Raw genomic sequence first — 23,486 nt, 5'->3', positions numbered from 1 at the left:
TTGGCATGGAAAATATGTATACATACGAGCGCTCCGCACCAGGACCTACAGCATAATGCCTACGGTGTATTACTATATTATGTAATGTGGCCGATGCGTTGTTATGTCACGCGTAAGTAGGTACACACATCGGTAGTACCTACATCTTGTACGCGGTCAGAGACGCCTCGGGTGATCCGTACGTGCTTGGGAAAAAAAAGCTCGTGCTTTTGTGTTTTCGACGTGTTTGTACGGACGAGCGATTTTGCTATTTCTCGTGCACCTATACGACTGGTGTTTCTTCTCTCCCGCTGAACATACTGAAATTTCATCGACCGAACTTTCAACGAAGCTTAAAAGTTGCGCTGAAATGTCAGGAGTGGCCGAAGCGATGGTTGAACAAATCGAACGCCGATGAATGGGCATTGCATCGAGATTGCAATTGTCGAAAAGCTGGTGCATTGCGTCCAAAGAGAATACTTTTTTCCCCACCAGACTTGCAAAAGCTCCGATTATTGGTAAATATTGCTTTACATTTATGATAACCCGCCGTACACGAATCGATCATTCGAACGCGCACATTTTCAAAGTAAATAAACAATGTTGAAAAAAAAAAGAAAAAAAAAACAATAAAAGCACCTGCGTTTTAAACATCCCACCATATCATCCCTGATACGGGGGACCAGTCGCAAGAAAAGCCCCATCAGTTTAAGGAGCTTTTTTCATGTACTCGATATCAGAGACAATCAGCTACTTTTCATGAAAATACAATAAACTGCACAGACATATAGTTGTTGATATAATTAATCAGTGTCAGCTTTCATCTTTCAGTGCATCTGCACGTCATACTCACGTCTTACCCCCTGTGTATGGGTACAGATACACGTGTTAGGCAACGAAAAGCAGTAATGCAACGTCTCACTTGATTAATCATTGTGCGGATTCTTACGCGTGTGCGTAATCAATTCGACTGAGCTCGAAGTTAATACGTAAATCGCGGACTTTACCTCGAAACACCTCGCAGCCCAATGCGCGTTGTATATATCGGTACACCGACTCGCTATCGAAATTCCCGGCATCGCGAAAGAGTGATCCACGCGGTCGGAAAAATTTTCACGATCCTCGACACCGACGAATCTCACACCACGAGAGTTTATGACACGTTATATACCCTCGGGCGAGCAGCGCATTCCGCGGCTCCTTCTCTCCCTCTTTCCGTCTCGTCCACACGGACACGCGTACATTATCATTGACAGCACGAGGCGCCGAGCTCACGACCTCTCGGCTTACAAGCTTGCACCACTATATTACACCACTTGAGATTTTATTATCATCGTCATTTCTGGCGTAGGTGTTATCGGTGACGAGGCAGCGCGAGTGCCTATACCTCTGTATAACATAGTTAACGTGTTGAGGGTGGTTTAGCTCGCATCGCTCATCGTTTTACAATCGCTCGGTGTAGCGAGTTTTTCCGCACACAGCGGTATGTATGTATTTATATGTCCCGACGGGTGGGGAGTCCTTCGTATATGTACAAGCTTGCGCTGTGCCACGCTGAGTCATAAAAGCGTTTATATGTGTGTACATATATGCTGAGGGGAAGATGCAATATCGTGATGTCCCTCGACACCCGCTAAATGGCACAATAAGCGCTTTTTGACCCTCCCACGGATAACGCGAGTTGTGCCTACACATATGTTTTAGAGGAAGCTAATGAGGCTTTCAGATGTTATTTAGCTTGGAAAACTTGAGCTTATATAAAAGAAATACAACGGCGGTATTAATTGCTTAAACATCTTTTTAAGAGATATACATGAATGTACCATTTATTTTGGCTGTGCCCAAGTAAACGATTTATGTACAAGGATGTCCCTTCATTGAACCATAAGTGTAAACAAAAAGATGTTAGGTTTGGCTTAGCGAATCTATCCAAGGAAGCGGCGTATCAAAAAATCGATGCCATAAAGTGCCATTAACGAAAACCTCTTTTCGACGTCCCGAAAACATGAAAAGCGTACACGGTCACTTGCGTTATACTATCAAAACTCTATGTATTATATAGATAGGCGTATAGGTGCCGCAAAGCAACGTCGGAACCGATTAAATTCAGACGGGCGAATTATCGCCGACACGGAACACGTACACACTGCATCCGTACAGCAAATATACATACACGCGGGACGCATAATTGAGCTGGCCTTATCTATGTCTGCGCGTTATACGCGCGCCCTCCCTTGGAGCTCGGCAACCGCATGGTATCATAATCGATCGGCTTTTATCGCCGGCTAAACGCCAGACGCTTGTGCCAGGTACATATATGTATATATATATATATATATAGGTAACAGTAGTTGGTGTTGTTGTGATTGGAACGACAATTCGCTGTAGCAGCGGGGGAGAAAGTCGCGTGATTTACGCCGTCCGGCGAAAATCGCTACCGCGCGCACTTACGCGTGTCTCTTAATTGGCTTAGGCTTCCGTAGGTACACAGGTATATGTTTATTTTTGCTAGAGGGGAGGGGAAGGGGGTATTGAAATCGAGCACCACTTTTTTTTCGGCACGCGTTTCTGATCGCAAAGATTTATACGTCGCGATTTTTGATCATATTTGAGCCCCCACGTATATATGTCTACTGATAAGGGATTCGAGCAGATTTCAATGAGTGTTGGCGAGAGGCGTGTGCGGACATTGTTCTGCATGTCCAAGTTTCCCTATTTAATGTTGTTTCACGGCTCTTGCTGTCGAGTTTCCCTACTAAGGTGGTGATTTTTTTTTTTTTATGAAAGGAAGGATACTGAAGCTGTAGAAATGGATTGCCATATTTGTATGAATATGGCGTCAAAAAGGTATAGTGTTATATAGTACTAAAATAATGTCCCAACCTTTATCGTTGAGAAAGTATTTCTTACAGAGGTTATAATACACAATTGCCTAATTTTTGTTCTCAAACCTTGATTAATTCACACAAATCTACTACAATCAATATTGGATCAACTAATACTGTAGCTTCATATACATACCTCTTGGATAAGAGGCTCCGAATATACCACTTAAGCAGTAATTATTGTGATATGGCAACTATAATATTATATATTGCGTGGAAACAGCAGAATTACTCGTGAAAAAAGTCTTTAAATCTTGTTATCGCGAATCTCTATTATTCGTAATGTTATACGGGAGATTCGATAAACAACTACCTGTAAAAAAAAAAAAAAAGAAAAAAAGAAAAAAAAGAAAAAAAAATTTATCTTAATTATTCGTTCTCTTCCTCGTCGGCCTACAAATGGATGCCCATACTTACCAGATAAATAACTTTATCCGAATCCGATACACAGCGCCGTTTCGAGTATATGTATATAAATATAAATTTTTTTTCTTCTCATTTTATTACCAAACTCACATAATACAACGTTATGCATAATGCATTCATGTCATCGCGGCTTTTATTCCCGCGTTGTGCCGCCACTGCCGCCGAGATAAATACCTCGTCGATCATTTTAAAATACGAACGCACCGGCTCTTCGTTATTTTTACATTTTCAATGTGTACACATAACGGCATTTAATTCTCCGATTGTTGGATATACATATGTATATTGTAATCATTGGCTCGTGCGACAAATTCATTATACAGTACGCAAGGTGTACCAGAGTCTATAAAACCCAAGAACCCCGTGGTGGATGTGAAAAAAAAAAGAAACTCGATGAATGCCGTCCCGAACAATAACAGGAGGCGACAGTCGATCTTGACAACCAGCTTGTTCCGTCGTAATAGTAGAAGAGAGAGAGAGAGAGAGATTCGAAAGTCGAGGAAAATCCGAAGGGAAGAAAAGCGCCTCATTAGAGAGGCCCGATTGTTGCGATGGAGCGCGCACAAAAGAGAGCCGAAGCCCTGGATCGGGAAATCAAAGAAGTCGAGAGAGAGCGACGGACGGCAACGGCGATCCCAAACTCGTTTGCCCACTTTTGTCGTATGGATATGGGTGCACCGCGTACTCACTTCCGTCACCCGAAATCATACGCTAGTCCATTGGTAAATACTCACTTGTGAGCTACAGGAGATTCTCTATTTTTAATGATCGATGGGCTTAGATGTTCCTTCGAGATTACTTTCATTGAGTACTCGACCGGAAATGAGTAATGACTTTCTCATACGGTTTTGCTTGTAATTGGTGTTTACACGAGTCGAGCCGCGGTACAGAACATCGTTATGTTGGAATTGGACGAGAAATCGATAATGTATGAATAACATTTCGGTAGAACGTATAGTTTTACAATGTTGTTTTAGTCAACTATATCTGATGCTTTGAGAAAAGGACACTTTGAGATAATATACTAAAAAGAAAAAAAATTTCTCAGAAAGCACACAAACAACAAACCTATTCATTTGACGAGTTATACTGGTATAAAACAATAATTAAACTCCAGAAAGAACAACAGCGGCGTGGAAGCATTAATCTATACGCTATCCTTCGCTGCGTTTCGACAAATACCATCACCAACCAACACTTGATGAATGACACAGGATAACATCCACTGACCTTTCGCTTCCGATGAAAATTACGTTTTATCGTAGCGCAGTTGGTCCTTATCATTGACCAGCTTTGGGTTGATAAAGAGTCGGTCGTAAGGTGGTGGTTATTAATAGAATTCGATTTACGTGCAACAGTCAACATAAAGCACGGTGTTTCCTTACCGATCCACAAATAATACCCAATAGTGCCCGTACAATAACAAAAAAAAAAATTCGAAAGAAGGAAAAAGAAAAAGAAGAGAAGAAAAGACACCAACAACGGCGCAAAAGACGACATTCCTCCTCACGGCGGAGCATCACCGCGCGCTCGCATGGAGTATAGGCGAGAGCCATCGATCGGAGCAAAAAATTCCCGAGATTCCGGCTCATCGCGCTCTTTTCCCTCTCTACAAAACACACGCGCACCCGTCTACGTTACAGCGTCTCTCGTTCCCCAGATTCGCATTCCTTAATAAGCCGTAAATCACACCTCGACCCTCCCCTCTGTCCGTAAATCGAGTGATCGGGTAAGAAAGGAGGAAAAAAAAAAAAAAAAAAAAAAAGAGTATAGAAGACGGAGCAGTACACACATGGAACGAGAGCGCACCGCGGGAGCGAGAGCCCTGTCGTCCCGATAAGGCCGGACTCTCTCTCTTTGCCGTCTTTTTCTTCCTGTTGTTGTTCCGCGCTCTCGTGACCGCCGGGGCGAAAGGAAAGGAGCAGAGAGGAGCATGAAATTTAGGGCCGGCGGAGCATTAATTTAAATTGATCGATCGCCTCTCTCCCGAGCTCATCCCCGATCCGGATGGCGCTCGCGCGCCGATATAACGCGAAATTGCCGTGCGGCGGCGTGCCAATGCACGTACACACACGCGCGAGCTTCGATGCAATTTTGTACGCGCAGGGGGAGGACTGCTTACTTGGCTTTCCTGTTTTTTTTTTTTTTCCCCTTCTCTCTCTGGCTCAATTTTTAGTCCCCCGCGTGCGCGGACATGAGTGATTACCCCCGATGTGATAAGGCGCCGTCTCTCTGCGTATACGCGCGCAGATGAAAAACAATGCTGCCGTGCCGAGGGACGATGGTCGATTAATGCTCGTGTGTGCACGGGTCGGAGATGCAACGTCGGGTGAATTACCATACGAAATTTTCAGCTGAAATTATGGAGGCGAGAGTTATACCTTTACGGCGAGCAGAAGAAAAAGAGGTCGTTGCGACTGGAAGGAGGAGCTGCACCTGCGCTCTTGGATGATAATTATTTATAAGCTCGCTCGCGGGAGATGTGATGCGTAATAAGAGCTTTTAATGCCATACACGGTGCTGCTGCAGTGCCTTTCAGTACATAGTATCGAGGATACCTTCCGTATGGTAATCATGAAAAACTGCCCCTGGTTTTCCAGTTTTACCATTGTTCACCGCTTGTGGGTTAATAATTTGATAAATCACGTGAAAACAGCATTTTACAATTTCGCGGGTGTTTGCGTGATCGTCAAGATTGGATGCATTGGAGTGTTTCGTGCGATTCCATCCATGTGAAGACTTTGCGTTGTATATCCAACGCGCGTTTAATATTCACTAATACCCGTGTTCGCCGATTTCATCCAAGTACACAGACAGCGTACGCGCGTCATTAAATTTTAAATCGAAAAAGGAGAGCCAAAAGGATACGTAAATAGGTGGGTATGTATATATTATATACGTGTACGAACGAGCGCGATTATATACAGTTTACGGTAATAAAAGATGCCGGTTAATCGAAGTACCTGTACCCGTACAGCGGGCGTAGGATAATTTGAAATTTATTACGGCAATTTCATAGAACGATTTTTGGGAGTAAGCGCACACCCGGTACAATTAAAAAACCGAAAGAGGAGGGGAAAAGAGGGGATTCCCGAAAAATAAAACCACGCGGGCGCATAACCTTTTTTTTTTGTTCCTCCTTCTTTCATCCGCGCGATAAATTAAAAAGCCCCCCCCCCCCCACTCTACCGCCGATGCTCTCTCCAGCTATTTGGATTTTATCTTTCATTGTGACCATAAAACGTATCTCTCGGCTCCGAGAGTCCCGGCCTTAAAGTCCCATGCATATAGTGTATACACTTTAAGCCACGGGGACGAGCGGGTCAACAATAAGCGGGACATGATTTACGTAAAAGACGAAGAAAATAAAGATGGGCGAGAAGAAGAAGAAGAAGAAGAAGAAGAAAAAAGAATCCCGAGATGGAAGAAAGCTGGTGTCTCTCTTATCCGGCAGTGTGTATAGCGTGCGGCGAGAGAAAAAGAAAGAGAAATAGGGAAGGGGTGGGGGGGAGGGTGGCGTGCATGACATTAACGAGCGTCCGTCCCCACGGAATTGATATCATTGTCCGTGGTACCTGTATACACATATACCCGCACCACCACTGCCACACAGGTATTTCCCTAATCCGAGGCGTAACCTGAGCATATTGAGTCAGTCCCCCTCCCATACAATATTTAAGAGTGTGTATATGTACCAAAAAGCTTCTTTTTCTACTTTTCGTGTGTATCTCTCCCTCAAATCCTTTCTCTCTCTCTTTTTCTCTGGATTCCGAGGCAGCGTTTATTTTTTTATTTATTTTTTTTTTTTTTATCTCAAAAACTTCGACACCGACTTGGCAGCATTAGGTCCAGGCTCTCGAGTGAGCGTCTCATTAGACGTAGCGAGCGAGAGACAAAGTGTACACACGTCGCGCATAATGGACGACGTGGACCACAATACCCATAACCCCGTAGAGGAAAAGTACGTGTAAGCCGTTGGGTGGCGAAACGCTAAACACACGGACAAAAGGAAGTGTAGAAAAAAAAGAGGGAGAGAGAAGAAAACAAAAACGGCAACGGTAAGAAAGGCCGAGAGGAGTCGGGGAATGATATGGAAGAAGAGAGGAGGATGAGACAAACGAGCGAACACGCGAGATGTTAAAAACGATGCGAGAGAGAGAGGCTTCCCGTTCCCTTCTTCTTCCTCTTCTTCTCCTGTGACGTGTACCTCTTGCGTGTGTGTGTGTACCGATGCTCGCCAATGAAGGAATGTGTTATGTGGCGCTGAGCGCGGAAAGGGCCCAAGTGTGTATACGCGCCGGATACGACGATGACGATGATAATAGCCGCGCGACGGTGTGGGCCGCAGTGTATACATATATATTGTTGTAGAAGGAGCCTTGTCCACCTTTTCTTTTTTTTCGTTTTTCTTATTCCTGTCGGTGGTCAGCCGTTAGATGTGTGCGAGTGCCGGGCTTTTGCCCAACTTTTTGAACAAATAGTAACGACTGGACTTTCCGGTGACAAAAAAAAAAAACACTTTTTGTTTACCGTTCACTCGACGCCGGGGAAACACGTATCCATAACGCAGTCGGTTCTCATCAATAGTCAATTCTCTAGCTGCCTATATGTACAATATATTTTAATACACGTCTTTTTTCTATTATTATCATCGGCGCGGTTCGTGAAAACAGGTTCCCCCCCCCCCCCCCCAATACATATTATATAGTCGACTGTTACAGTGTAGATGATCGGTATAACATAAAAACGGAGCTCGGAAAGGACGTGCCGCGCAATAAAAATCGGTATTCAAATGACAAGCGTATGGGACAAGGGAGGTGGGTATGGTATAGCCAACAGGTGGCTATTACAAAAATGTTGTAAAACAAGCGTCGGGTTTACGGATTTTTGTAAGTGTTACACGGATGTATATAAGTATACCGTTCGGGATGTATCGGGAAAACGCGCGTGGAAATGAACGAATACGAGGAATTCCAGAGCGCAATAGGAGGGCCGAAGGGGGGGGGGATCTTTAACAAGGCGGGCAAACGAGGAAACAAAAAACGATGAAGCGGTATAAGAAACGTAAACGAGGGTAGAGAGGGAGAGGGCTCCGATACACACACACACACACACACACATATACGTGTATAGAGAAAAATCGAGTCCGTCTCGGCGACGAGGTAGGTAAGTATATAAGGTATACGTAAGTATAGCGGGGGACACATTTGGTATATATACATACACCCTGCGTGTGTACATCGAAAGCAGGAAGAGCTAGACGAGAGAGAGAGCGCGGACTGGTTCACGGGACCTAATTAGTCAGGGATGCCTATATGTATCTGGAATCTCATGAGGCGAGCGAACAAGCGAGCGAGCTTTGGTTTTATGCGTTACACACGCCGATGCGGGACCGATTTCTTCACCGCACTGGACCGGCACTGGGGGGGGGGGATTAGCATACAAATCGATTTAAACTCGAGATAAATAGCTACGCCCGTCTCTCTCTTGGGTGGATCCTCGGGAGGAACGAGCGAGACAGATAGATATAGAGGGGGGGCATTATCTCGCCGAGCCTGACTGACGCTCTCTAATGCGGACTCGATTTTTTTTTTTTTTTTAGGGACACACTGCTTTTACGCGCATGAGCTCGCGAGTCACTTGGAAATCGTGGCTGAAAGCTCCTCTAGCGATGAAAAAATGTCCCTGCAATTTAATGGCACGGAGGCGTTTACGACCCGAGAGTTTGCTCAACAGACCGTTTTTTTCTTACCGGCCATTAATACGCGACGCTATTAAAAGATGGGGGTAAAAAAAACAACTACACGAGCGACAGTTCGATACATGCCTACTGATAAAACAGCTGTGCAGTCGGTGGAGTCTTTTTTTTTTTTTTTTTTTTTTTTTGTTCCCTTCAGCACCGGTGCTGTTATATAATTCACGACGAGAGCCGTTATGGCGTTGGTATGGTGAAGAAAAAAAAAAAAAAATCGCCCGATTATTTATGTGTAATACACACGAGCTCGTATAGGTATAGTTTCCAAGGAACGACTGGATTTATGCAAATGGCCACATTTCCGATCGCCATTACGTTGGACGACGCACGGTCCGAGGGAGGCTTAAACAATAATTATAATAGGATCGGATTCCCGAGTAATTACTCTCGGGAGGTTGTTACGACGACGCTTGGAAATCCATTTTTTTTTGGGCTTCGGTGAAAACTCTCTGGTGTACGTGTCCCTTTTTTTTTTTTTTTTTTTTACTTTCAGATATTGTATCACGAGTTTTCGATCGGTTATTCGAAAGTCTCTCTGTCTCTGGGCATCCTCGAAAACAAGCTATTGTAAAAGATGGAATTTACGATACGATTGTGACCCCGATTTTTTCGGGACTTCCGCTTGATTGTGTCCCGAGGTACGCGCGCTTGGCAGGTGGTACTTTAAAAATAATGCAATAAAATCCTCACAATTACTTACAGTTTATTTTACAGTGATACTCCGCACTGGGTGGAAAAAAAAGAAAATTTACAAAACAACGGGTGGGTATTTCCAGATGGTAAAATCAAATCCAATCAAGCCGAGGTCCATACGCCGATTCGCAGCCTCATCGTATAATTACGCGCAACAATGGCAGGCGCTGCAAGCCACAAAAGACTGAAAATTGCGCACCTCCTAGCGCCGAGTTGTACGAAAATCCATCGCCTTTGTTATCCCTGCAACGGTACACGTGTGCTGTAGATATATACTTGGACAATACGTCAAACATGATTATATTGTGACATTCGTGAAGTTGGAAAAAAAAAATCTTAATTTGACATACCGTATGTATACAGGTGTAGGTACACGTAATATACCGCATACATTATATTACATCCTTGCCCTCTCACCTTCAACTCATTCGAAACTGATGGCCACGGCATATCATACATTATACGGGATACCATCTCGTCAAACCGTATAGAGAAATCCAGTCCCTCGCACCCATACGTGTACATAATATACGTACAATCGGAAACCCCAGCGTCCGTCAGTCCAGCTTGTCTTCCCTATTATATTACCATCTCGTATAAGTATACCGTTATATTATATCCCAGCGTCGCTAGAAAACTATAAAAGAAAAGAATAAAAAAAAAAAAAAAAGGAGAAGAAGAAGAGAGAAGGCACATGTCTCGCGTCAGTAGTCCATCGGCCGCTCTCGTTCGACTTGGGTATACTTATACCGCGTAAGCCTTGCGCAAACGGATTAGAAACATTAGATGAATATCCTCTCTGGCTTCACCTGCTGTTTTTTTTTTTTTTTTTTTTTTTTTTTTTTTTTTTTTTTCCCGTATCCCCAACGCGGGAACACGAGATCTCTCTCTCTCTCCTCCCATTGTTTACGTCTCGACGGTCCAGCCCATGCAAGTGAGATTTATAGCCCTGAATTAGGCTTTTTCAACGTCAACGCTGTACGTATATACGTATGTATGTACACACTTATACGTAAGCATCGGCGCTGTTGTTTATTACCCGGAGACAGCTCTCGATATCGCATTATCCCCCTTTTTTCGGGACCCGATGCACACTCACACCCGTGGGTTCGACGAACTTTTACGAGAATGTGGAAAATAAAGGGCCCTCGATTTATCCAAGTCAAATCGGGGAAGATTATACAGAGAGCGGCGGAGGGAGGAAGGGAGGGCTTTCTTCTTCTCCTTCTTTTCCTCCATCGCGGGGAAGAAGAGGATCGCGCGATATGGCCCTCCCCTCTCGAGAATAGCCGTACATGCACGTACAAGGGAACGGGGGGTGAAAAATATTTCAAACCTTGAGCGTTTCTCCCGGTGTGTGTGTGTGTGTGTGTGGTGCAAGAGAGGAGCTATCAAAGGCGCATCTGTGAAAAAATTTCCAGACCGATTCTCATCGGAGCGCCTGGAGAGCCGTCTGTGTGTCGAGGGGGGGTTTGTACCGAAGCGAGCGCATAACACATGTAGTATATATATATATATATATATATATATACCTGCACGGTATACGAAAGTGGAAAATCTCAGTGGCAGTAGAGACCGAAGGGTGTTTTATTGTTTCCCACCGATGCGCGTATGTTGCGGCAGTATGGGTGTATCATCGATGATTATCCGCGCGTGCGAGCTTCTACATGTCGAGAGGTGTGTGCTGGTACACGCGATGCAAACGACCAACGTATCATAGAGTAGGTACAGCGGTTACGGGGCAAAGTTCGTGTAGTCTCCGTTTGGTATAGTTCAACGCGAGAGAAATTTCGTAAAAACATTGAAGTTGCAGGTGCAAAGGGCACGTGGGAGCGTCGCTTTTGACTTATCTCCCGATAAGACGAGGGAGAAATGTACGAGCCGAGTCGACCTTTTGTGTTCTCTTCACAATTGTACATACCTATAATTACTGGTGTAAAATTTTCCAGCTGCAACGAAGGGGGTGAAAAATGTACCCTTATAATAATACTCATACCGATTTTCGCCGTAGCTCGCGAAAACAACATGTACAACATGTATATTGACTCCTGGCTGTACAATTATTATCATCGATATACGCGCAATGCACGTACACGCAGCCTCGACTCTTCTGCGAGTTACGCTCGTTAATCCTCGTACAGTATATTATGCATACCTATGCATAAATATACGCGTAGGGTCGTTGCACCTCCCACGCGTAGATCGGCCACGAATCGCAGCAGCTGGTCTCCCGGTTACGTCACGGCGGCCCCGCGTATATATATATATGTACTTACAACTCGCCAACGGGAGCAAAAGAGAGCACGGCCCCGTTGATCGCGCTCTCTTGGCTCGGGATATGCCGTGTGCCATGTACACATCCTATATATACAGCGGGACCGGAAAGCGAGCCCCTATATACTGAGCCACGCAAGTGGGCCACTCTTGAAGCGGATGAACAGGTGAGCCGACGTAAATCAGGGTGAACTCGAGCGAAAGCGCGAGAGAGGAGCCTTGGACCGAGACCAGCTGCTGATGCTGTTGCTCCCGTATACATACATAGTACATACACGTCCCCATTATATTATATACACGCCATTCATCTGCAACGCGTTGTTTGGGTGTGTGCATGTATATGTTATTATTTGTACGTGCGTGTGCCGGTTGTGCGCTAACGTCAGGTGCGTCTTTGTTGGGAGTAGATACACCGCACGCTCCTCGAGACTTTTTAACCGCACGCGCGGTGACACTCGAAACTTTCCTCGCGCACGAGAGTATATTATGCTTGATGATCTTTTTTATCCTTCCTTGCTTGCTTACTTGGGATGCCAATAAAAAAAACGAAAAAAGTGCCGCGTCACGCGCACCCATGTGTATATATGCACATGCGGGAGATGATGTTTGGACGCGACCAGTGTTTGTATTATGTACACAGCGAGATTTTTTTTTTTTTTTTTTTTTTCGACAATGAGTAGCACACGGTGCAGCGAGCAATAACATATAGGTATTAGGTAACGAAACGACTACTGGAGCGGCGGGGGATGAGACAAAAAAAAGTTGTATCAGAGAGTTTATACGTTCAAGGATGACCTATCGGTGCGTGGGGTTGAACAATTTCTACCAATAACAATTCGTTTTACATCAGATACGTCAACGATAGCTCCACGAGACCTATTTTATTTGCAGAGCTCAGAAAGATAAAAAAAACTTTTGCTCGAAATTACACGTCTTACGTCCTGACGGTGCTTTAGTCGGGCCGATATTATTGTTACCTAATTATTGTTATTACGAGCGATGAAAAAAAAAAAAAAAAAAGCAGCACAGCAGCGAGTGCAGAGGCGGTGTGAGATACCTATGCCTATACCCATATACTTATTGCTGAAAGGCAAAACGGGAGGAGGAGAGAAAGACTAAAACCCGAGTATGGAAACCCCGAGCAAACACCCATAGGCACAACGAGCGACTTACGCAATGTTATTCTACTTTCGAATGCGGTGTGTTGCGACCACGTTTCACGGGGACTACGACGTTGAGTTGACAGTTTTACCTTTGCCTCTACTTTTTTTTTTTTTTTTCCTACTTCCCCCTTATTCTTATTCGGTCCAAGCGCATAAGTAGTAAAATACTTTTAATGAGCTCTACCTGCAGTTGATTGATTACGCGGTGGTCCCGGTTTAGTCTCTTTTGTCCATGTGCACGCGTAATTGAGCTGTCGATTCATTTGGTTGTATAATGCACGAGAGCCGCTGCCACACTGCCGGTCTTACCATTAACAGTATACTTACGGGTATATACAATACATAATATACTTGATGTATCACACATAGGTCCCCTGTATACATGCAGATTTTCTGAGGTTTTATAACGTGATTTTCCAGTGTTTGTTTACCAATTCCATTGTCGAGGAAAATATATGGGGAAAGCTCCCTCTTTTTTTTTCAAAGAGATAGCTCGGCCCTGTTTATTTACAACGTAACATTCGTACATCATGTGGATGGTCCAATAAACTTCACTGAAACGTTACGACCAAAAACAATGTAAGTCGAGCAGTAGCAGCGGGGGGTGGACTAGTTGTACTTGTCACTCGGTATATAAATGTACAACCAACGACAAGTGCCCGTGCCCATACACACCAGCAGCGTTTACCTGTACCGTATACATTACACACCATGATCCGAGGTGTTGACTGTCGCCTTGGGGGTGCGAGCGATAAATTCGCGCGAGATTTAACACCGCGGCGAGCTATACGGAGCTCCTCCTCCCCCTTTCCTGCAGCAGCGTTTGTCTCCCCCCCCCCTTTTGTCTCGACGATTTTTACAGCTCCGCTCGTCCTTTCCGTCCCTTGCACGCACTCGACCGGACAAAAGAGAGGAATGTCCGGTTTTTCGAGACATCGCTCTTCTGTTGGAAGTTAGGGAGGGTTTTGTTCTCACGTGGGCCGATATAAGTTAATGGGCCCTGTGGACTTGTCACGCGTTGCATTGTTGCGTCCTAGGAGAGATCAATGAACTCGTGAGTTTTCCAGTAATGTAGTATAGTTGGCTGCAAAGAGAGAGAATTTTTAAGGGAGGAAAAACAAAACACGCTTTTTCGTTACAAGTCTGAAAAAGGTTTGCTATAATGGAAGCGTCGAGTGTTGGAAAAAGGTAAATTTGATACCCGCTATGTTACTTGTATATCAATTTACCCATCACCTCTGGGGTATAATCAAGTAAAACTAAAGTAGATTGATGTACTTTTGTGTCTCCAAGCTGGTGTATTGTCGTGCCGAGGACTCATATTTTTTGTGGAGGATAGGTATGAAATAATTGGTACATCAAAAAATGCCCCATAAAAATGCAACTGCATATTTGATGAAGAATGTAATATCAATCGAATTAAAATACATACAAGGGGGTACATAGGGCAGCCCTGTTGACTCGTGCGGAACGGCACTTTTATATACAATACATTTAAATATTTGAGAGGAGTATTTTTGTCCCGCTCGCGTTTGATTGCAACATTTAAACTCTCACATTTAAAAAAAGGAAAAAAAAAAAAAAAAAAAAAAAAATTCCGTGTCCCAGAAAAACATGGGAATAAAACTAAAATTCCAATACCTCATCTCAATAAAGCTTTCAGCGGCTGTGATTCCTTTCCCATGAATTATTTATTAATACACTTACAACAGGACAGCGAGAGAGAAAGAAAAAAACATCTCTATCATAATACCTGCGGATGTATATATTATGTATATAATAATATACCGCAGAAGGACACAAAAGCGACAACAACAACGGCAGAAGCATATAGCAGCTGGCCAGCGCTCGGATGCTATACATTCGAAATTCCAATACGATGTTGTAGAGTGGAAAAAAAAAAAAAAAAAACCCGCAGACGTGTGTATAGGTGTATCAAACTCGACCTTTTGGAAGAGAAACAGAAGGAGATATCCCTCATAGAGGAGCATCGGTGTACACTGCAGGCATCTGGAAAACGCGGGCGCGCGAGGAAGAAAAGATCAAAGCAGGAGAGAGACACCGGGCGAGGTTGAGGGGGAGGGGGGGGGAGGGAACCCTTTTAAACAGTATCTCAGCATTTACTGTTTATCAACGAAGCCTTTGGTTTCGTTAAAGCGATTATGTGTAGGCTCTCTCTCTCTCGTTCGCGCGCGAGTGCTCTCGGGTGGAGAGGAGGAACGATCCAATCTTATCTCCGGACGAGCGCGAGGGACCGCGCATAAATTATTCCGCCGAAAGAGGGGGGACAAGTGAAGATGAGGAGACTCGGATGTTTCGAAACGAGGGGGCTTCCCTTCTCTCGTTAAAAAAAAAAAAAAAAAAAAAAAAGAGAGAAAGAAAAGAAGCGGCTCTCGTTTTCCCAAGATTTTTGGTACTTATATTCTCGGACAACCGAGACCACGACAAAGCCGGAGAGAGTTCACGGCTGCCCTAATCGGAGAGCGGAGGCTCCGTTTGTACGTGCATAGTTTTTTTTTTTTTTTTTTTAAATCTCATTTTATGGATGCATTGTAAGACGGGAATCCAGCTTCTTTGGGATAACTGTTCGCGGTGATGCCGGATGGTGATAGGAAAAATCTGATTGCCCGCGCGCATACTTTGCCTCGTCAGATTTTTTCGTTCCTGGAGCGATGAGTCCGAGTGCGCGAAAAAGAGAGCCGTTCAACAATAAGTATGGGTAGGTACGTAATAAACGCCGTGCCAGGGAATCTTCGTAACTGTTGTTGTTTCCTCCGCTTGCACTTACTTACGGTTTTTTCGGGAACGCATCGCACGCGCATCGCCTTCGTCGTGCGAATAATAACAATAACGGGTCGAGGCCGAAAGGCTTTGGCGTGCTGAATCGAGAGCGAGACTGCAACTTTTTTTTTTTTTTCTCGGTCGCAGTATCATATCGGTGTATCTGTAAGTAAGTTTGGACTCGGTTGATCGGTGAAAAAGTTCGTTTTTGTGCATCAAGTTACTGCGTGTTTTTCGCAAGTGTGTCAGAAGCGCTTTTAAAAAAATGATTGGTCACAAGGAGAATTTCTTATTTTTTCAAAGTTCAAACTTTGTTGACGAATGAATAGGTTCAAAAGAGGCCACATTTACGTGTGTGGGGCGTGATGATGTTGGTGATGCATGAAAAAAAAAAAATCTTTAAAAAATAAGATATTTTAAGGTTTTTTTATAAAATCTAACGGGAAAAAAATTCCCATGTTTATTTAAATTACAACTTTTGTGTTATTTTGTGTAAAAAAAAAAGAAAAAGAAAGAAAGAAACAGTAAAATACAAATAATTTTGCTAAAATAACGTAACTTACAACATTAAAACTTAGATTTGCTGCAATAAAATAATTTTTTTAATCATACAACGATTGATAAGCTGCTTATATATTTTGTAACAATTTTTGAAGTTTACTTAAATCTCTATTATACTGACAAGTTGCACAAATCTCACCAAAATGTCTATGATTGTTTAATTAAGTTGTAACTTTCCGCACAATACTGTTTGAAACAACGCACTTGTGACTTTTTTACAGCTTTTGTTATGTTTTGTGACAAATCTAATGGGTCCTGAATACACATGGGTGAATCAAAACGAAAGATCGAGAGTTCGTCTGATTCCAAACGTTGTTTGTACAAAGCAAATTCTGTCGGCAATGACTCAGGACGCGCAAAGGTGCTTTTTTTCATTGATTTACCTTTGTACGGGCATAAAATGCTTGTTCTGTAATCGTAATTTGCATAGAACGAGAAAAAACCTTTGAGATGATCCTTGAAACTTGAGTTTGAAGGAGTAACGTCTACTGATTCAGGAAAACCACACTCCCATCCTGTTGATAAAAAATTAGTTTGAAAAAAAAAGACTCAATCATGTTGATATAAACTAAAAGTTGTTCTTACCATCGACGACCTTAGAACGATTCTTCAGATCAATTAATTTCCGTACACTTGGGAAAATTTTTTTGGTTTGCAAATAAAAAATAACAAACCAACAGATGGCAAATGTTGTGATACATTCAGATCCAGCTAGTTTGCAGCTAGTTAGCCATTCCTTTAAATACAGGATTAGCTGACGACAAATGGGATAAGCTTGGTTATACTTCCTAAAACAGTAATTTTTTATGGAAACCTTTGTTAATCGATTGATTGTGTGATATAAAATTTTTTTTCTTACCCGACAAGTGTGGATTTTTCAACACCAAGACCGTTGGTAACAGATATATCACATTTCAAGCTGGCAGGTATGTGTCGCAGTTTTAAAATAGGTACTCGGGTATCCAATAAAACTTCATCAATGATCCAAATATTTGGATTATCTTCAAAAACTGTCTCAATCGTTAACAATATTTTTTGAGCTGCTGTTTGACTTGAAATTTCATGATACTTATTTTGGCAGTCTAAAAAAACGTCTACATCACTGGTTGGAAAACCCAAGTTGGATATTCTTGATCCAAAAGTGTAAGCAGTTGCATCGGGATATATGGACTTGACTGTATTCTCGATATCTTTCAGCAACTCAAGCTCACTGCCTTTTTCAAAAATAGTCTCATCAGACCTCTTTATCAAATTATCGACTTTCATTTCTGCATTTTCCAATAGATCGATGGTTTTACATGACATTTTAGACTCTGTGAAATCACCGTTGTCTGTAAAACGTCTGTGATACAAACTTTCGCAATGTAATTTGTATGCATCGGTTTTACCAAACCAGAAAGTTATACAGACAGGACAGAAGTCAAATTTCAAAGTCACATTTTTTTGACTCAATTTATACGCTTTGGATAGATGAACTGCCATTTGCAAATGTGCGACGAAATCCATCTCATAATTGTACTTTGTGTCACATACCAAGCATAAAAACTTCTGTGAATAGTACCAAACATTTTCAAGCAGGTTGTAAATTTCGTCTGATAGCTGTTTTGCAGAATTTTTCCAATCTTGAGCCTTCTTGACGTGGCCTGCCATTTTAATGTGCAAATTAATAGTGGTGGTGTCATCTTTGATATTCGTTTTACAAGCATAACAGTGGATAAATTCATCACACTTTTGAAACATGTACTGCTTAGCTAATTTAAGATCACTGAATTGTTCAGGAAAATCAACAAAGGTTTTATCATTGTCCACCATCGTTCGGATGTTTTTAATGTGTTGAGAGTCATGTAGATGTTCATATATAAGATTCTTGGCAATGGGAAGTATCTTATTGCATGGGAAGCATAATGTTTGAGGTGGTGTCGAAGGAAACATCAAACTGACTCCTAGCTTGAGCAAGAAAATTTCGTTGGAATTTAGGTTGTACATATTGTTAGGCCCAGGTTCAATACAAAGTTCGATGTACTTATTACCAAATAGTAAATTGTTTTTAGTAAAAACTTGTTTTTCTTGAAATGATTTTGACATTCTCAATTCGGATGAATGTGGATGTGCCTTGCATGTTAATTTGTTCAAATCTGATTTCATTAGATTATTCAACATTTTATTAAGGCCCAATTGAGTTACTTGACTTCCAGCATGATTTTTTTTTAAAACATCCTTTGTAGGCATATCCACTGGCTTCATGTTTACTAAAGAATCTTCGGCTGATTTCTTGGAGCCTGACTTTCCTAGATTACTCAACATCTTATTAAGGTTTGATTGAGATACTTGAGTTGCAGAGTGATTTTCTTTAAAAGCATCGTCTGTAGGAGTGTTGTTTACTAAAGAATTGCTGGTTAATTTCTTGGGTTCTGACTTCATTAGATTATCCAACTGTTTATTAAGGTTCCACTGATTAACGTGAGTTACAGTGTGATTTTCTTTGAAAATATCCTGTGTAGGAGTCTGTACTGGCTTGTTTACTAAAGAATTCCAAGTTTTTGCAGTGGAACTCTTTTTACTTGTGCTTTCAGCAGCATGGGTAATAATGTTACTATCAACTTTCATTAAATTATTACTCAAATGATTAGATTCTTTTGTCATAACTTGATGCTTATGTATACGAGATAGAGCATGCTCATTAATTTTCGAAGATGACATGTAGTAGCAGCAAATTTTGCAAAAAGCCTTCTTCTGAGAAAAAATAAAACACTCACTTGCTACCTTCTGTTGATTAGTTGCCGCATTTTCCTCAGTCCCAAGATTTACTTTATCTTTTAATGCACGTTTATGCTGCTTCCCCTCAATATGGCTCAGTAAATTCATCATACCATATACAGCACAGTTGCACGCATGACACGTAAAAGTGAAATTTACGTTAACGGTATTGCTGAACGTGACACGATTGTTAACTAACAATTTGTGTTGCATTTTATTCATTGTATCACAAGCCGAGCTTCTATTCTGTTGCTTCAGAAGGACGCGATGTTTATCCAACATATCTTGGTGGCTCTTGCTCTTGAAGTGCTGTTCTATCATTTCATAGCTTGGCCGACAGGTCTCGAAATTGCACAAGGTACAATGGTATCCTAATTGATTAAGGAAAACACTGTTTTCCAAACACTTTTTAAACATTTTTATTTGGTTTTGCACACTTGCTTTACCGATTATATTATCCTCAAGAGGAAACTGTACTAGGTTAGGGTGGACAAGTTATACACACACGTTGCACTTGCACTAATGGCACTTGTCACGTCACGCTGATAACAAAATATGAATCACGCACACCCATGCATGCACAGGGACTTCCCCTTCCATGTACTTATATATCGCATTAAAAAGAAACAGACAATTTCTCCCGGGCCACACACGAAAAGTAAACAATGCCATCAGACAATGCATGCTGCAGGTGCATGAGCTTTCATGACACGAGCTGGAGGTTTCCGACACACCACGTCAAAAACTTGTCGTAAATGTCATAAACTCGTAATCTTGTAAGAAATGTCAAAAACACGAGAATTATTTTTTTTTTTTTTCTATACCGATAACGATTAAGATAATTTTTCCGAAGTTTAAAGTGCAATATCTATTGTCAGACAATTAACTTGCACAGTGTCTCTGTACACTCTACCATGTTATCATTTACTCATATGTACGATTTGTAGAGGTAATTAAATCACTTTGAAAGTAACACGAATATTCGATCCACACGGATAAAAGTATACATTGCACCTAAATTTTGCCATTTTTCTGCATTGTGCAAATAACCTCATCCTGTATGTGATTATATCGAAAACTCCTGGACCACGACGCGCCACACATTCCTTCGAAAGGCGAAAAGACATAGTGTAGGGGGGGGGGGAGAAACAAAGAGAGGCGAGAGACGAGACGAAAAAGACGGGATGATGTATAAATAATAAGCACCTCGCCAAATAATATCCTCGGCATTATCGGTCGCGACGATACGCATCGAGAATTAAAGGTCTCGGGGACGAAAAATGGCTGTTCAAAAAAGCACAGTTTGTGTCAACCCTTTGGAGAGGGGAAAAAAAAACCCTCGGGGGGCCGTATACGTGTAACCACGTGTGTGCGCGCGCACACGCATGGCCGTTCGAGGGCCTTGGGATGACGAACGGCAGCAGCAAAAAGGAGAAAACAAGAAGCAGCGACAATTATCTTCTCGGCCCAAAAATGCGCTCCTTTAAGTAACTCTCGCGCATAATGCTCTTCGTGACTTGCCCTCGAGTAAGGAAGAAGGAATAAAAAAAAAGGGAACAAGAAGCGAGCGAGTAGGTATACAGGAAGAGAGCAGGTAGACGACGACGCGTGCCCCCGGGGGCCGCTCGGAAGAGAGCAGGAGCTGCAGCGGGGGGAGATCATACCGATTCCGCTCCTCTCGATCGGCATCATATACCCGTACAAGGCTCTCTCTTTTCCTTCTTACGCGCGTATAATGTATACTCGCTCGGTCGTGCACCTGTCCCTCCGATCATCCTACCTATATACCGACCGACTCCTCTTCCCGATCCCCGCAGCCTCTGGATCGCTACCATACGGAATTAAACCGAGAAAGACGTTATTGAGCGCACTGCAGCGCAAACCGGCCAATTATACAGAGAGAGCCGCCCATGTGTATATAAATATATATATGTGTATTGTGTGTGCGGTGCATCCGATCGCCTGCATATACGTGTGTGGGTATATATGTACACCGATCGATAGAAGAGAGGAATTTGCACGGAGGTGTATATATATATATATATATGAAGAAGCCGAGGTGGAAGAAGAAGAAGAAGAAGAAGAAGGGACAAACGAGAAAGGGGAGTGTAGATGCGGCCTGATACCGTTACCGGGGCCTCTAATAAAGTAAATAAAGAGCTTGCCGGACAAGTTGGCCTACCCCCACCCTCTTTTTCCTTTTCTCTCTCTTCCTTTGGACTTTCTTCTCTTCTCTTCTCCGATGCCACCTATAGGTATATAATATACACGCTCGCCCTTTTTTCGTCCTCGCCTCGTTTACTCGTCCCTTCTCTGCCGTGGTTTTGTGTTGCCTCGCACCACCTGATGACGATTTTGATATTTTTTGCTGATATGTACAGGTGGAGCAAAGGAGTTCTACCGACAAAAATACGTATAGTTACGTAGAGCCGTTCATTCAATAACGATCATGGTAAATCGGCATCGTTCCCGAGCCATCGTCCCGTTTGTCTTGTATGAGTTTTATATTAATTGACAAACTCATCGTTCAAACACGGATCCAACCTGTCATCAAAAAATCCACGCAACAGATGAGCCGTTGTGCAAACAATTCACATTTACATACCGGTCACGCGTTTAACCGTTAATCGAACGCGACGTTCGACATACCCCCCGAATACTATTTTCGATAACGATCGCGATGCGTAAACGCACGGTAAACAAGTTATGATGTGTACGGGGGTGGAGAAAAAAAAGGTAAACAACGCTAAGGGTTTTTCACGCCCTAATGGGGTACAAAGCACACTTGTCACGCCATTTTCACGCTCGAGCAGTTCTACTTACTGCACAACAATATGTAATTATCATCAGGGGGCGAGAGGTAAACATGACACGTATATAACATACAGGTGACAGCTTTATGGAGTCGCGCGCTCGTCGGTGTTGACGAAAAAACGTCAATAATACATCAGAGCGCGAGCGTTGGTAGCTTTTCTAATCGGCCTCGATGGAACGTAAATCCTTTGCCCACGCCATAGTACCAGCTGCACACCGCGATACTTTACCTTTTACCAACACGTAATATACATTATACATGTGTATCGCGTATAATCAGCGTGAACCATTGAATTACACATACGCGCTTTATCACTTTCATGGGTATATACCTAAATATATGCATGCATGCACTGATATTTTCAATAGAGAGGCGCGAAGTCGAGGCGCGTTGTGTTGTTGCAGCTGCTGCCTATATATTTCCACACCGCACCTGTTGTTGTCGGCGATTGCGTACGAGTATATATTGACGTGGGCTGCCGGTGCACGGCTTTCCCGATGCGCACTCGTGTGCAGGACACATTCCACGATTTGGATAAACAGTTTTTTTTTTTTTTTTAATCAGTGAGTAATTTATAAATACGTTACTCCACCGATACAAGTAATCCTTGTATGATAAGAGTTGCGTATCAAACGCAATTACTACGCTCATTTGCCACCAACACCACTACGTCCAACTAACAGCGTAAGAGCACTTGCTGTCATTGTATGGGCACAAATTAAAAAACAAAGCGAGAACTCTTAGTTGCGAGATAAAATTTTAACTCTTCCAAACGGAGGCGGAAAAAAAAAGAAGATTATCTACCGCGACCGCGTGAAACGTCCCGTCTCCGGCGTTAGATCAACACCCGATAAGGAAAAATATACGACACTTTTTCTTTTTTCTCGCGGGTCTTCTGTATTATCAAAACGTCTCTCGTTCACGTGTTCGAGAATAATTTTTTTTTTCCTTTTCTCTAAATACCAGATTTATCTACGGCAGCATGCAGGGTATCATTTCGCCGTGGAACCACTGGTTTATAATTAATTTAAAAAAATCTACGCACACAATGAGAAAACGATTTTACACAAAACCTCAGCCCCGTACGCAACACCATAACGTATAATATATATTATAATTTTTACTCAAATTCACGCGTAAGCGTAGTTCGGAACCCTCAAGAAATTTTCCGACGCTTAACTCGCCTCGTTTGTGCATGTATCCCAGGTTAAAAGCGCGTATGATTAATGAACACACAGGATATATCCATACAATTTATTCGAAGCGCGCTCGCACGTTTATACACAGAAACAAGTCGCTCCATATAAATATCTCCATATATGTTTGTATACCTGTACACGTAAACGTGTGGCTGCAGTGCGGAGGAGCGATTAGTACAGAGCACCTGCAATTCATCA

The 23,486-nt window shown here is 42.7% G+C and overlaps 1 protein-coding gene across 1 annotated transcript; it reads right to left on the bottom strand.

Annotated features, from left to right (window-relative positions):
* Positions 1-16,440: 16,440 nt before the first annotated feature.
* Positions 16,441-19,969, bottom strand: LOC106646861 (uncharacterized). Its single transcript, XM_014363021.2, has 3 exons — positions 17,377-19,969; positions 17,103-17,305; positions 16,441-17,032 (listed from the first exon to the last, which is right to left on the bottom strand). The coding sequence occupies exons 1-3, from the start codon at positions 19,689-19,691 to the stop codon at positions 16,665-16,667; spliced, it is 2,886 nt and encodes a 961-aa protein (XP_014218507.2). The 5' UTR covers positions 19,692-19,969; the 3' UTR covers positions 16,441-16,664.
* Positions 19,970-23,486: the final 3,517 nt, after the last annotated feature.

This window comes from Copidosoma floridanum, unplaced genomic scaffold, assembly GCF_036245765.1.
Source record: "Copidosoma floridanum isolate Cflo_tuat_1 unplaced genomic scaffold, Cflo_Japanese_pri ptg000030l, whole genome shotgun sequence".
NCBI lineage: Eukaryota > Metazoa > Arthropoda > Insecta > Hymenoptera > Encyrtidae > Copidosoma > Copidosoma floridanum.
Note: the sequence above shows the minus strand (reverse complement) of the source record. Positions and strands in the feature narration are given on the sequence as shown.